This window comes from Corythoichthys intestinalis, chromosome 2, assembly GCF_030265065.1.
Source record: "Corythoichthys intestinalis isolate RoL2023-P3 chromosome 2, ASM3026506v1, whole genome shotgun sequence".
NCBI classification, from domain to species: Eukaryota; Metazoa; Chordata; class Actinopteri; order Syngnathiformes; family Syngnathidae; genus Corythoichthys; species Corythoichthys intestinalis.
Window position 1 is genome coordinate 33,517,838 of NC_080396.1, and position 16,609 is coordinate 33,534,446.

At 39.9% G+C, this 16,609-nt stretch overlaps 1 protein-coding gene and 1 long non-coding RNA gene across 4 annotated transcripts in view; one reads left to right on the top strand and one right to left on the bottom strand.

Moving 5' to 3' along the window:
- LOC130912308 (uncharacterized) overlaps positions 1–4,683 on the top strand; it is a 23,046-nt gene extending 18,363 nt beyond the window's left edge. For both annotated transcript variants that reach the window (XR_009062593.1, XR_009062592.1), the window contains exon 3: positions 1,224–4,683. This is a non-coding gene — a long non-coding RNA (uncharacterized LOC130912308). The remainder of the gene's footprint in view (positions 1–1,223) is intronic.
- LOC130912304 (chemokine-like protein TAFA-4) lies at positions 2,276–16,567 on the bottom strand. Of its 2 annotated transcripts, XM_057830301.1 has the most exons (5): positions 16,339–16,567; positions 15,614–15,739; positions 6,639–6,794; positions 5,156–5,280; positions 2,276–3,948 (listed from the first exon to the last, which is right to left on the bottom strand). In XM_057830301.1, the coding sequence occupies exons 2-5, from the start codon at positions 15,732–15,734 to the stop codon at positions 3,937–3,939; spliced, it is 414 nt and encodes a 137-aa protein (XP_057686284.1). In that variant the 5' UTR covers positions 15,735–15,739; positions 16,339–16,567; the 3' UTR covers positions 2,276–3,936. The 2 variants fall into 2 exon arrangements, with proteins under 2 accessions (XP_057686284.1, XP_057686286.1); XM_057830303.1 differs by lacking the exons at positions 2,276–3,948; positions 5,156–5,280; positions 6,639–6,794; positions 16,339–16,567 and adding an exon at positions 8,343–10,393 and having other exon boundaries at positions 15,614–15,741.
- Positions 16,568–16,609: the final 42 nt, after the last annotated feature.

Sequence of the window (16,609 nt, forward strand, 5' to 3'; positions counted from 1 at the left end):
AAAAAGTCCTCTCTCACTCTGTCACATCAGCCACGCAGTGCGTTCAGGTACACCACGCAAAACACATTCGCCACATCAGAACCTGATTCGTTACATTATTACAGGTATTAATGTTATTATTACTATTATTATTATTCCTATTTTTATTCATAATTCATCTGTTTTGCCCTGTATTTTGCAATAGTACCAGTAGTATTTATTAAGGATTTAGTATAGGTTTTCAGGCTGTGGAACGAATTAATGGAATTATAATGTATTCTTATGGGAAAATCCTGCTCAACATACAACCATTTCGACTTACAAATAAGGTCCTGGAACGAATTAACTACATATGTAGAGGTACCACTGTACATACATAGTAAATGTATGTCAAATCGTACCATGTCTTTCACCAGAAGACAGTTTCCGTAATTTAATACAACTGGCTCTTTACTCTTTGTTTTTAGAGTCCATGATCTCTTTCTTCTTGGCTGTGTTCAGGTGCAGGTTATTAATTTCACAACATTGCCAGAAATGTCAGAATTCTTTCATAGCGACTGACTCATCGTTGTTTCTGTTCAGTGCAACAAGGGCGGTATCATCAGCAAATTTGCCAATTGCGCTCCTTTGCGAAATGGGGACGCTGTCATATCTATGTAATAAGAATGAGCAGAGGTGGGGACTGAGGAGACATGTATGAAGTGTCCCCGTGTTTAAGATGGGAGTTTTGTTGGAATTGTGCAGCTGTGTGAGGCCTGTAATAATTGTATCCAGCAAACTACTGTGGATCAAGGTTATCTAGAAATGAAGGTCCTTGATAGAGTTGTTTGCAATTATCGGGTACCGGCCGATAAAACCGGCCTATAAAAGCATTTTAAAATGATATTTCGTATTATTGACACAATGTTTTGTTGTTTTTAGTTTTACAAAAAAGTATCTGTGCTCTTGTTAAGAGAAAGATGACCACAGCCAAGCCAATTCAACTTTACTCCAGCATCTGACCTCTCTTTAGAGCCTGATTTGTTTACTTTTGTCTACCCACACACGCATTAAGGACAGAATAAGTGCCTAATTAACTCTTTGCACTTGCACTTGATCCAAAAAACTGATGTTTGCACTATTTACAACAATAAAATTAGTGGTGCAATATAGGAACTTTTTCTTTTTTTCTCAGAATGTTTATTTGGAAAAACATGAAGTTTTTACCATCCATTCATCCATCCATTTTCTCCCGCTTATCCAAGGTCGGGTTGCGGGGGCAGCAGCTTCAGAAGGATAGGCCAGACGTCCCACTCCCTAGCCACTTCAGCCAGCTCTTTTTGGGGGATCCCAAGGCGTTCCCGGGAGTCGTAGTCTCCCCAGCGTGTCCTGGGTCGGCCTCTCGGGCACCTTCCCATGGGACATACCCGGAACACCTCACCAGGGAGACGCTCCGGAGGCATCCTAATCCGATGCCCGAGCAACCTCATCTGGCTCCTCTTGATGCAGAGGAGCAGCAGCTCTACTACAAGCCCCTCCCGGATGGCCGAGCTTCTCACCTTATCTCTAAGGGACAGCCCGGACACCCTATGGAGGAAACTCATTTCGGCCGCTTGTATCCGAGATCTTGTTCTTTCGGTCACGACCCACAGCTCGTGACCATAGGTGAGGGTAGGAATGTAGATCGACCAATAAATAGAGAGCGTCGCCTTTCAGCTCAGCTCAGCTACCTCTTCACCACGACGGACCGATGCAGAGTCCATATCACTGCAGACACAGCAACGATCCGCCTTTCGATCTCCTGTTCCATTTTTCTAAGTTGTTACATTTATCATTATTAAAGCATCCAGTGGGGCATCACAATACAATTAGTCCACGACCGCATATATCAGCATTGGTTTGATATTGGTATCAGATTTTTGGAGTTGGAAAATATCGGGATATCAGTCATGAAGTCATTATTCGGACAAATCTAGTCTTTCAAATTGAGTTTACGTGCATTGGGACAACATAGTTGTCGTTCATGCAGCTCACTGTGTTTAATATCATGGTGAAAGCCGATGCTAACAAGTCTATGCAAAATTCCTCGGCACCACCTGGCCCACAAACTTTTCTCGCCTGGACTCTGAGCAGTGTAGCTTGTACCTGTTGCTGCTCTAACTGGATGGGAGCATCATCTTGCGTCAGAAGAGCAGAGCAGTTGTAGATTTAAAGAACTGTTTCAGTGTCTCCAGTAAGATATTGTCTGATGATTTAGGAGATTATTATTTTGTACATGGTTTATCATAGGACAAAGATGTTTTCATCTTGGGGTGGCATATTAGGCAGACGTAGGTGGAGCGTAGGCCGAGCGTAGGCCGAGTGTAGGCGGAGCGTAGGCCGAGCGTAGGCGGCGGGTAACATTACCCGTCTACATTAGCCGTCTAACAACTAATCCATACTAGTGTAGCCGACATGTGGTATAGTCCAAGTTTTTACTTAATTAGCTCCGGGCCTTCGCCCTGCGGCAAATGGCAATTACCAGTACGACATATTGGCAAGCTCAGCTGACAACAACGTTCAAGTCGGAGTGTCTTGCACAACAACAACAACAACAACATGCTCTATTACCTTGATACTGTTGTTTCTTTTATTCTCCGATTTTTTTCTTTCGTTTCTCTGCTTCAGAAGGATAGATTCTCTTCGAAATATTCGTGCATCTATTGTCCAAGCAAGTTTGAGCACCAATCATGGCAAAGCAGGTTCAACGTCACTCCCCAGGTTGTCACATTGTAATGACAAGAAAATGGTTGTTTGCATAGATAAACGGCAATGCGCGCCACATTATTCACGATGCTCTATTAACAACATATAAAATGAGGTTGCCGGATTGGGGTCCCCCTAGTGGTGGCCCTAAGCAGCTGCATAGTCTGCGTATAGGCTGGGCCGGCCTTGCTTATAGGCTGCCATTGACGGCGATAGACGTTCAAACCATTTTAACTCAGAGGGCTACCAGGCCTCACAGTTAAAATGGATTGCAAGTCTGTCGTTGTCAATGGAGTTAACATTCATTATCATCTCACACCTTACCGTAAAATGTACAGTATGCATGTCGCCAGTGTATGGTTTTTTTTCTGGGATTTTTTTTGTATTATTATTTCATTGAAAATATGCAATGCAAACACAGTGGCTGTACTCAAGCAATACAACAAAAGCAATTATTATATTATTCATCAAGATTAACTGGTAATAACACAAAGCATTTTGTTAGTGGCTACACTTTGCTCCAAGGCAGAAAACGTTCATTGTTCACCATCATTACAATAAACTGTGTCTCCTCTGCAGGAGCGCAGCGTTTGGCAAGATAAACAAAAGCGAGATGTAAATACTCACAACAGTGAAGACGCTCCTTGTCGCTTTTCTCCCCATGATTAGCATTTCAAACACTTTTATTTTCGTACATTGCAGGAATGTCTGCATGTTTATCCTGTGGTCCATCCAATCCACAATCGAAACGCAGCCTGTGTGTGTACGTGCGCGTCTTCCCAGTCCAAAGGGATCGACCTCTTTGTAAAACTCAGAGTGGGTCTGCAGAATTGTCCACTGTTATAGATGTTATATTATTTGTGCTTTTTTTAATGGGCAGGGAGAATGCAAACCAATGGCTGGAGCCTGTTGAAAATCCACAAACAATAACCAGACCCATCCTATCTTTGAATGCATGTGCATGTGCTGATCGTATACAGTAAATGCACCACTGGGACAATTGGGGAAAAAATGTTCACAACAGTCAGTTCTTTTTTTGTCTTCACAAATAGATTGTCCACACAGGATTACTATGACTAAATATGTGTTTAACACAGTCAATGTTAAAAAAAAAAAAAAAAAAAAAAAAGTTCCTCTCATATCATCTATTTTTTAGTGTAGTCTTTGTGAATCCAACAGTCCTCAGGTTCCAGAGTTGCTTAGGATTTGCTCTGATTGGACGTTGCTGCTAAACTACCGTGCCACCTAAAACAAAAGTAGAACAACAAGCATTTTGCAATTGCAATAGAACCTTATTCCAACAATTTGAAAATTGATTTAATTTTTAACATTTAACCTAAAACAGGGCAGATTATTCTTCTTCTAACTAACCGATTTGAGATCCTAGTAGGTGTACTGCAGGGCAAACCTTGCCCCTGCTTGATTAGCATCATTCTTGACTATACTGTACTTTGTACCTTCACGTCCTGTATCCTCTTTTTGTTGTGAGACCATATGACACCTTTTTATTGGATTAAATCTGCTTTGAAATCCCAAATTCATGTTGACTTTTCGTGACAGACGCGTGATGGTTGAGTGAAGCATCATAGCTCCATGAAATACTATAAAATGTAAAGACTGAATCCAGTTAGTAATATTGGTATGCCTATATGGGAAGGGAGGAGGGATTAACCAGTTTGCTTTCTGAGTCAAACGCTAGTTAGCTCACAATACAATGATTTTCTTAAAATGCCCATAATGATTATTAATTCTGCAAGCCTATTACTATTTATGAGTTTCTTTAGTAGAACCCAACTTCTTTGTCATTCTTCTGGCTACAAGTGAAGAGCGAAAAACATGCTATAACTCATAAATTTCTTGATGGATACCTGCTGTGTAGTCAAAGACTGCAAATGAGAAAAGTCAAACTGAGTAACAGTAACTAACAGTGGGTTGACCATTCAGTAGCATCAACTGAACTGGATTGAATTGAAACTTTTCTTCTCCTTCTATTGTTGCATGGTAAAGTGGCAAGACAAGTGGCTCTCTTTTGATCACGCCTTGCATCCTCCAAACGCTTGCAGTCTCGTGTCGTATACAATCTTCAACAGCTCAACAAAAAAGCAATTTATGAGAAAGCGCATTTCAAAATGCACCGCCGTTTCCATTGCTCGTCAGATTTAATTACACGGGTTTTAGTGCGCTGTATTAGTTTACAGCCCATCCTCGTGTCTGTCCTCTTGGCCCCGTCGTTCAGCAGATTATACAAGTAGTTTTTTGTGCGTTTGGTCGAGGGAACCGATGTGACCACCGGGAGCAATGACCATGCTTTGCTCTCTGATCCTTCTCTTTCAAAAAGAGCTTATGGTGTCATAAGTAAGACTTTAGCTTGAAAGTAATGCAACAAGGAAAGAGGATTTTCAACAAACAGATTTGGTGTTATTTCACATGGAGCGAGATGGCTTTTCCTCACCTTGGTGGTCTTTACTTTGTTCCCGGAGATGCACGACCAGCCCGTCAGGTCAGGCAGGACTCGGCAATCCTCCCCTTCCACGCACGGCTTCATCTGACACCACCACTTGTGACGCACGATGGAGGCTGCAGGAAATATGACACAACACAGCAGAGCAGTGACCATGAAGCAATGTAGGCAAGTTGGTGCTGCAGTGAAAAAAGGTTCTCATAATGTGATAATGTGTTTACTGTACACTAAATACACTTATCACATTATCCTTATCGTGCTATTTTAGGGTAATGGGCTTAGGGTATGATTGTCTGATATATCTACATGACTTTCTGTGGCAGTGGAGTTGCCATGGAAACAATATAGTGACTGAAAGCAGTGTATGGAAAAGAAATTTTGAAAAAATTAGGGAGGCAGAAATATCTTTTCTGCATTTAGTGAATGGAGATGCAATTATTCAGTTTGTCCCTCCCTAAAAAAAAAATCTTCCAATTTACTAATCTGTTTTAATGACGAAAATATAAGTTTATGAAATTGCATCTTATGTCATTTACTGTAGAGTAGCAATGGCGTAATCAAAGAAAATTAAAAAAATAAACTGTAGTTACACTTGCATTTTCTGCACAAATATTGTCCAGTTAAATACTAATGGTTCTATGATAGCGCTGTTCATTTTGACCTAAGTCTGCTCGTCTGTCCAAATTTTTCCTCAACCTGCGGCTTGCAAAAAAAGCCTCTATGGTTTTCAGTGCTGAACCCCTCAGTCTTTCGTCCATTATCTCTTGCAGCACAGTAAAGCTCCTCAAAACAATCTGATTCGGAGTGCACAGAGTATAATAAAGAGAACGCCGAGAGGGATCTTTCCACACTTGCGTTTTCTCCACGAATTCTGACCAATTTCCTGTTGATCAAGCTTGGAAAAAGATTAACACTGTCAGCTGTGACATTACTGCATTCACCAACGACACAAAATCAAGGCATTTTTGCTGGAAAAATATCAAATCACCTCCAGAGTGAGACGACTACAACCATGTAAAACAAACACTGGTCTAAATCCTGCTGTAATGTGCTACCGTCACAGCTTGAACCGTTCAGAGGGCTGAGAAAAATGTATCTCAAAAAGTAATTTAATACAATATATTTAATCTATATGGATTTTGTCTCAAAAACCATGTATGATTTCCTCACATAAGATATTTTAGAATTTGGGATAGCATTGAAGTCGCTTTTTTGATAAACTTTCCACAATATGCCGAGCATTGCTTATTGTGAATATAATCAATTTCAGTTCACTGTTAGCATGCGCCAACACTAATCTGAAATTTTCGGGTACAAGTTACAGGGAAAAAAAAAAAAAGAATGAATCAGTCGGACAGGTCATAAACTGGCTCTTTCATATCTCAATATATATCACAATATACAAAGAGACAACAAAAAAAGTCAATCCTTAAATCTTTCGAGACCAGCAGGAGAAGGTGAGTAGTACAAGGACCTTCAACGCAAGAAGGCCGCGCCCTCGTTGTCCCAGCAACATGTCCTTGGAAACAGGAACACTTGACCGTCTGAGAGCGTTCTTCAATCTTGTTCTTGTTGCAGCAACGATGAGCCGCTACCACTTCACAGGTCCCTGTCCTCTCCTTCGATGACCCTTAAAGCGAACAATTTGGAAAGTGCAGTTTAAAATGGGATTATGTGTGAGTACAAGCCCAGAGAGTATGACATGCAACAACTTCTTATAGCAGTGATTCCTGACAAAGGTACAGTGGGGCAAATAAGTATTTAGTCAACCACTAATTGTGCAAGTTCTCCCACTTGAAAATATTGGAGAGGCCTGTAATTGTGAACATGGGTAAACCTCAACCATGAGAGACAGAATGTGGAAAAAAAAAATAAAGAAAATCACATTGTTTGATTTTCAAAAAAATTATTTGCAAATCATGGTGGAAAATAAGTATTTGGTCTATACCAAAAGTTCATCTCAGTACTTTGTTATGTACCCTTTGTTGGCAATAACGGAGGCCAAACGTTTTCTGTAAATCTTCAAAAGCTTTTCACACACTGTTGCTGGTATTTTGGCCCACTCCTCCATGCAGATCTCCTCTAGAGCAGTGATGTTTTGCAGCTGTTGTTGGGCAACACGGACTTTCAACTCCCTTCTCACCCCGTGGCATCAAAATGATAACAAGAACGGGGAGCAAAAATCCCAGAACCACACGGGGGGACCTAGTGAATGACCTACAGAGAGCTGGGACCACAGTAACAAAGGCTACTATCAGTAACACAATGCGCCGCCAGGGACTCAAATCCTGCACTGCCAGACGTGTCCCCCTGTTGAAGAAAGTACACGTCTAGGCCCGTCTGCGGTTCGCTAGAGAGCATTTGGATGATCCAGAAGAGGACCGACAGAATGTGTTATGGTCAGATGAAACCAAAATAGAACTTTTTGGGAGAAACCCAGGTTCTCTTGTTTGGAGGGAAAAGAATACTAAATACTACTGAAGAATTGCACCATACCCACTGTGAAGCATGGGGGTGGAAACCTCATGCTTTGGGGCTGTTTTTCTGCAAAGGGACCAGGACGACTGATCTGTGTCAAGGAAAGAATGAATGGGGCCATGTATCAAGAGATTTTGAGTGAAAATCTCTTTCTATCAGCAAGGGCATTGAAGATGAGACGTGGCTGGGTCTTTCAGCATGACAATGATCTTAAACACACAGCCAGGGCAACAAAGGAGTGGCTTCGTAAGAAGCATTTCAAGGTCCTGGAGTGGCCTAGCCAGTCTCCAGATCTCAACCCCAAAGAAAATTTGTGGAGGGAGTTGAACGTCCGTGTTGCCCAACGACAACCCCAAAACATCACTGCTCGAGATCTGCATGGAGGAATGGGCCAAAATACCAGCAACATTATGTGAAAAGTGTGTGAAGAGTTACAAAAAACATTTGGCCTCCGTTATTGCCAACAAAGGGTACATAACAAAGTATTGAGATGAACTTTTGGTATTGACCAAATACTTATTTTCCACCATCATTTGCAAATAAATTATTTAAAAATCAAGCAATGTGATTTTCTGGGGGGTTTTCCCACATTCTGTCTCTCATGGTTGAGGTTTACCCATGTTGACAATTACAGGCCTCTAATATTTTCAAGTGGGAGAACTTGCACAATTATTGGTTGACTAAATACTTATTTGCCCCGCTGTAGATGCTGAAATTTAGTTGTTTTATAGAAAACAAAATAAAGTATCTGAAAAGTTATATGTATATATTCTCTGTGTATTAGACAGACAGACAGGCAGACTGAGAGACACATTGACATACACACACACACCGACAGAATACTTGAATCTATGTGTCAAGAACAGCTACTCTTACTCCACTACTTTGATTTTAATTGCGGACATGCAAAAATTCCATTAGTGGTCATCATTTTTGACAGGAAAAAAATCCTCAAACTGCTCCAAAAATTACAGGAAGTGAACCAAAATGTACAAGAAGTGACTTGGAAGTGATCTGAAATCAACAGGAAGTGAGCTTAAAAGGCTAAAAAATCCCAGGAAGTGCTCTGAAACAACAACAAAAACCACAAGAAATGATCCAAAATGTACAGGAAGTGACCCCTTAAATGCCACAAAATATATAGAAAGCGGCCCTTAAGTACCCTAAAATTAACAAGAAAGTGAACCAGAATTAATTCATTACCTACCCTTTTTCCCCTCTTTACATTAGATTTACTTTATTTCTGCCAGAGATGCTCACGGTGGCTCAACCAGTTTGAACAATGAAATGTCGCAACAATGATCCCGTGACTCCATTATACCAATCAGACGTACCATGGTGTGATCAATCACATAGTGTCCTGAAAGCACCATTTTAAAAAAATAAAAATGATAAAAAATTTTTTAAAAAACTATTACCGATAGCCATTTATATTAGTGGAGAGTGTGTATTGGAAACTCAGTTTTTCATTTAAACCGAAAGACCAAGGAAAACCGTGATATAATTTGATGGTAGAAAATATTTTTATCTGTGCACCAGTGCGCACTGAAGGGCACGCATGCTCTTGGGATGGGACGGCTGACGCTTCATTTCTGTATATTTTTCCCAATCAGAATTTGCTGTATGGTGATATTGATAACATTGTACTGAGGAAAAAAATAGGCCAAGATAGATACCCACGGCATGTTAAACATTTTTACATGGTATATAAAATACTGTAAAATTAAAAAACGATCTAGGTAATGTCTGCCAGTCGGGGACCTGGCAGCCCCAGTAATCGGGCAGTAGGTGGATCCCACACTTATTCTCTGTGGTGTTGCTCCCGGGGCGTGGCCTCTTCTTTGTCTGGGCTGCCGGTTGTGGGGGTTGTGGCTTCTGTCCCTCGGCGTCCTGCGCCGCCCAGCGGCGCCTTCTCAACACTTCCCTGCTTCACCTTCCTCTCTCTTTTCTGCCCGGGTATCCTCCTGAGGCTCCGTCGTTGGTTGTTGGCTAAGTGCAGGTGGGTCGGCGGGGTATTGGCCACTCGGGGTGGGGGCTCTGTCCTGCCCTGGGTCTAGTGGGCCGTGGGGGTCCCGCAGTGTGCTGTGTCGGTTGGGGTGTTGCGGCAGTGACTGGTGGGCCGAGTGGGCGGACGGTTGGTAGCGCATCCCTTCATCCCTTCCCTGATGGCTGGTTAATGGGGTGCGGATGGTCTGGGGGTCCACCCTGGATCCCGGAGGGATGAAGGCGGCCCCCTTCAAGAGGATGGATGGGCTGCGCTGGCTCACACCCCCGATTGGCCAGGGAGGGGCCGTGACCCTGGGGCGGCCACCACAAAGCATTTCCTCTTGCCTGCAAAACTATCACACGTCTGATGGGTTTCATGCATTACTGGGTGCAATTAGGCACACTCAAGTAGGTGTTGGTGCCAGGATTAGCGATCAGGCAGCATAGAATAGGATGTCAACATATCCATACTTGCATGTGATTCACATAATACTGGATTCGACACCTCACATTGCTGACTTGTGTACACTCCACCCCACCTAATCACATCTCTTTCTGACTCTCCCCACCTCCTTTTTCTCCTCTGTCATCAGGCCCCCCCACATGGTGTCAACCGGACATACAACTAGCTAACAATAGCACTACTATATTATTGATAGCATAGGCATTGAATGTATTTTTTGTTGTTGTTTATTCTTCTCTTCTGTCTCTCTCTCCTTTTCCATTTTCCTTTCTGTCCTTTCCGTTCCTGTTCGCTGGATTCTCCTAATAAATAAGACACAATGAATAATCACAATGCGAGTAAAATCATACGCTCATGTGACAAATTAAAATAGACTAATAGGACACTCAGATTCAATTCTCCGTGTCAAGCAGCTGAACAGGACAGGTTTAAAAAAAAAAAGAAGAGAAAAACAACCAAATCCAGCCAACAAACACTGAGGATCTTGAGGTTTCAAAAAGCATTTAAAAAATGGCAGCGGGAACTGTTTTTTCAAATGCATTTATTCTTTTCACAATAATGTAACAACAGGACAGTTTTCTGTGTATGTTTGTACCCAAAAAACTTTCATGTGCCAATGTGCCAAGGTATTATCAGTTATATTTCTTGATGAAAGAAGATATGGCGGAAAACACAGACAAGACTGAAAAAGCAGTTTCTGCTCTTGCACGCCTCTTTAAAAGAAACTGCTGTATTTTAAGCCAAAACAACTGTTGTGTTTGATAGAACAATGTGTCTATATGCTACCGTAGGAGATTCATGGCGCATTAAGCCCCCAAACTATTTTTAATTTGTCCATTTTACCCTGCAAACCCCCGTTTACAGACGTCACGCAACCGCTTTTGTTTCAACCCAGCTATAAAACGAAGGTAATTATATTTCTTATTAAAAACGTCTGTCATTTTTAGCTTAGAATCATTAATCGATGTCTAATATTTTGTTAAAAAAAAAAAAAAAAAAAAACTTTAAAAAATGATTCAGTCACATATTTTAAACATTTACACGAATTACGCCACAATGGAAAAAATGGAGTCTGTAAAAAAGTCACGAATATCTATCTCATAACTATCACTTAATGTATTTTTTTTTTTTTTGTTACTGTCACATTTTCTCCGTTATGTTAGATGATAAATAATCGATCCAAACAGAGGAAAATTGAAAACAAAAACAAAAAACGCTTGGTAAATATATGAAAACGAAAATCTCGACCACTCCTTGATGTCTGCGGTTTTTGCATCGCGATCCTTGTTATATTACCATGTTTCACCCATAAAATCCCCCCAAAAAATCCAGCTGTGGCCATTCGCAGCTGTGTCTTGACACTCAATGATACATGCTACATGGAGTTTTTGGATCGAAACAAGGGAAGTACGCGATAATTTCTCGTTAAAGTCATGACGTTTGCAATTCTGATCTCGCGTGCTCTCACCTCCAGATAGGATTTTGCTGTTTATTTATTTATTTATTTTTTTAATGCCGTCCTGTTCAAAATTTTTCTTCCCCCATAAAATTGAGATTTTAAACTTTCCAATGATGTAGCACACATGCATGTTGGACAATTTTGAAATGTGGCCAAATGTGGTCTTAGAGCGGAACTTCAAGTCACCTGAATGTTTTCCGCCATATACATTTTACATTTGATTGTTGTTGTTGTTGTTTTTCTTTAACAACTTGAAGCAATACTGTTGTTGGGTGGGAATCGGTTGGTCCTGCAATACCAATTTATGTTAGGCGACTTTTCAATTTTGCCCATGGATATTATCAAAAAAAATTTGTTTGTTTTTCATTACTTTCTTGTATGAAAATCAGATTAATCTGTTTATTAATTGTTAATTTTCATACAGTATATGTATTTACGTTTGTGTAAGCAACAAGGGTCAGGCAGCATAAGCGGCACTGAGAATGGATAAACATGCCCGTATTTGACATAGAGCAGGAAAAATCATGAGATGCATTAATGGCTGGGAAACTAATTAAAAGGCTTATCAAAAAATTAACGCGATTTTTTTTAAGCTACAGCGCCATCACGTGGATAAAAGACGTCAGCGGTCATTGAGCGGAAACATAACTAAAATTCTTAGATGATAGCGTTTGACGGTCTTGATTTGATGTGTAGCATGCATATAAATAGAAATAATGAAATAATGCGCATGAAAAGAAAAATGTTTAACCCAGGAACGCGTCATTTCACAGAATATTTAAATGGATGCAGATTTGGATTGTGTCTCTACAAATTATTCGTGTGAATGCATGCCAAAGTGATTTGAAATTGTTGTGCAACGGGGCAGAGCGCTCCATCTCAAACCCTTGCCTGCATATTTTATAATCAAGTCCGAGGAGTCTGCGGGCTGGAAGCATGTGAGGCAACACGAAAAGCAAATTGGAAATGCTAGCAGGGTTGGAAAAATAATTGATAGTGGGGATAAAGGAGGACTTGTGGTGCTTTAGTGTAACTAGCGCACCTGCCCCCGACTGTGCGCCAAGGGGAAAGTTGGCCAGAACGGTCAGGAACGCAGTTCTGGTGTAAGATTCAGGGCCGGAATGCTGTTCCGGTACACGGTGCTTTGATTCCAAAAATATGACACCAACTGTCAAATGCTACGTAAAAAAACACATGCATTTCATCTCTAAGAAGAAAACAATCTACCAACATCAGATTTACATACACAAGTGTTAACAACAAGTATAATAAAGTGCTTGTGTAGCGTAATCAGTTTCCACCGATATTTATTATTGATTTTATTCCACGGACGGCATGGAGGTTTCCTCAGCTGTTGCAGTTATCGGAGTCTGACGATGATTAGTCACGTCAAATTGCGAATGCACGCAGCAAAGCAAAACGCCTGGACTCATTTATCCGTTCAATTGGCTGACATACTGACATGTGATCAGCAGAGATAGTTAGCTCTGATTGGTTCAAATGTGTATGTTTTCTGGAACAGCGGGGGAAAAAAAGGTTGTTGAATTGATGCGACAAAAAAGGGCAATGCAAGAGAAAATGGATCAAATCTTTAAGAGCAAGGAAAGAGTTGAGGAGGCTTATTTATCATATTTAGTTTTATTTGCTCTGATGGGGAGGTTCAGAACATCTTAGCTGTCAATGTGCACTTTGGACCTCTATTTGTTCATTTATGTTAGGCTACTTATTCATTATGATTTAAAAAAGTCAATGTTTGCGCGAGCTTCAAAATATATTCCATTTCACTCTGCTTAATATGTCATTTGTACTTATTTTTCTGAATGTATGTTATTTATATCTTTATCATAAATTAAAAAAAAGAAAGCAAAAGTAAATGTTTGGAGGTTGGGTTATTGCTGTTTTTGTTAACTTTTATTTTGCAAATCATTGAAAAAATACAATTTTGAATGAAAATCAGTTTTTGTATGTGTTAAAAAAAATAAATAAATAAATAAACAAAATTTCTGGCTCCGTGGCGACCTTCACGTTGGGGTATTCCAGCAAGAAATTCTGCTGTGTGCTCAGTTGCACTCCCTCAGCCGCAGCATTATGGCCACACAACTAATCTTTACAGGCTCGACGCCTTTGAATTTGAAAAAAGGACTGGGCGCAACACGCGCGTTAGATAAGCACTGACACAATTTGCGGAATGAGGGTCACTTATCACCTGCAAAATACTGCATAGTTCCTATTGATTTTTATTGGCAAGCCATCAATTTTTTAAATTTATACTTATCAATTTAAGGTTATTTCTTTCCGTGGCAATCACTTATCCAATTTCTATTATATTTTACTGTGGCGATTCTTGACCAATCGCTTATAAATGCAAACAGGTTCTTCGTCTGGCCAAGATGCACCCTCCTACCAAGTCTGATGACCGTGTCTCCAAACGAAGATGACAGAGAATTACAGTATGATTGATGTTGGTGGGGATGGGAGGAGTTTAGTCAAATATTTGCTGAAGCGCTATACCAGTACCACGCAAGAATAAAAAATGTCTGGCCAGCTCTACTCGTAGCAGGGTATTTGGGCAAAAAGAATAACTTTTTCCATGGTTTGGCTTACAGTATCATCCACACACACACACACACTCACTTTTTAGGCATTGAAAACAAGGGTTCTTAAAAACTCCCACCAAAGTAAAGATGTGCGAATTCTGCGTTTTTAGCGCCATCAAATGGACACTGGATAACCAAAGATTTAACTGGAAACGTCACTGTCTGCGACAAACTTTGTTCCTACCACACACATGAAACGAATGTTTACATTTAGAGTCAAAACGGATCCCTTCGCAGTGGCTTTCGATCTAACTATTAGAAAGGTGTTTTTTGCTTCCATTTATTTACAAACTCTAGCACTGCTCCATATTGAAGAACACATGTGAAAGACGAAATTATGGACAAATATTTTTTGCGCATTGTTATGAATGTATTTAAAAGCGAATGAATGCGGTTCGCTGTGGATGCTTTTTTTTTTTCAAACGTGGTGGTGTAGACGTAATTATTTTTTCAGGATGTATGAGGACAGTATCCTCGGTTTAAAAAAAAAAAAAAAAAACTGCTCGGTGTAGACATGGCCCAATGACCAACATTAGAATATAAATATAAGAGTATCATATTATCTTTTTTTTTTTTTTTTTTTTTTTTTTTTTTTTTTTTTAATGAGATAAAGGCTGTACTCCTAAATTTGGGATATTCCATGAAAAAATATTTTAGGTTTAAAATTTGAAGTGAAAAATTGAAAAGTTTGCTAATAGTCATAAAAGAAAAAAAGAATACGTTACATAAGGGAAAAACAACATCCCAAAATTTTTACATTGGTCCAAATGTTTGAGAATAATTGAGCCAAAATAAAAGAAAAATATGTATGTTTAAAGTAATATGGGTAAATTCTGCATAATCTGTAAATGATTGCATTAAAACATTTAAAATAATAAGCTAATAAAATATAACATATTTAGTATATAATTAAAGTTATTTAAAAACTTCATTCAAATTACAGTACATACGTGTAAATGCATTGGACTACAGTGTACATGGGCAGTGAGGAATTTATGCACCATTACAGGTTGCCTGATTGACTACTGTGTGAATGGAAATAATGTGAATAAATGATAATGCTCAATATCTCAACCTGAAAAAGTAATTTCTAAAGTTGTTGCGAAAAAAAAACAAAAAAAACTAATTAAAAAAAAAAAAAAAAAAACTATATGAAATGGTCAAATGGTCAAAATAGTTGTACTTGACTATCATTCTATTTTAAAGTTTTATTATGCATTTTTTCCAGAAAAATTAAAATATTGTTTTCCTACACTAATGTCAACTTGCTACAACAAATTAAACATGACAATTTTTGAATATTTTTTGCTTTGTTTTTGTTGTTTTTTGTTTGTTTATGTGCTTGTTTGTTTTTTGTATGAAGAGGTAATTTTAGGCTCCAACCAAAGAAACACCCAGACAGGTGACCAGCTGCCCTAATGAGTCCCCTAGGTGCATACGTAAATCTGGCCGGCTCTGTCACGTACCCGTCTCGCCTCTTGAGCTTTGGTTGCCAGCGGACCCTCGCCGGCTGCACAAGCTCAGCACACAAAACAGAAGAAGACCCCAGTGGAACGGCCTTGCTGAAACAAGGCCCTTGTGGGTCATCTTGCCTGCACACACAAAAGAGGGTGGAATCATAATAAACAAAGTAACCACACATGCTTGTGGGTGTTTGTTAAGATGCGCTTAGTGATGATTCTTCCATCAAGAATTTGAGCCAAGTCAATGGAATGCCAAGAAAAGTCTGATTAGAGCAGCTCTTTGCACTTAATTGTGAGTCAGTTGCTGTTGGGGCTTTAAACGTGAGCATCTTCTGAGAACAAGTACAAGTAACACTGAAAAATAGTCAAGACTCCACTTGAGTCACCCAAAAAAAACTGGGTCGTCGAACTGCAGCAGTGTATTTATGCTAAGAAGGGGAAGTTGACTCACTTGAAATTAACAACTCTTCAACTGCTATTGATGGCGATAGACATCCCATCTATAGGATCATTTGCTGCCAGCCCCTCCTAGTCAAATTGACTGAATGTCTATTGCCATCAATACGTGGATTTGATGTACATTTTAAACTTCTTTTAACTCCCACAACACATACTGATGAGCTGGCAGTGAATGATGAAACATTGATATAATAACCCTCCCATTAGCCAGCAGTGAATTAACTTTCCCTCTATTCAAGACACTTGTAATAAAGTTCAGGTTTACTTACCTTTTCCTTTGCTCTTCACTATCAATACAAAATTCTTCTCAGGCTTCCATTAGTATCCATTCAAATGAACCCCTTAGAAAACCTATTCTCTTATAAAAATGCTACAACGTAGCAGGTGATACTCAAGTTGCATCAAGAAAAATATATAAAGGAAGAAAAGAGAGTCAAAGCAGAGCGCGTGCTGCACTTTCACACACGAGCTCTTCTCCTTAGGGATGAAGCTGGCCCAGCAAAGCCTGCGAGCATCTGCAGGAGGGAAAATGAGAACTTA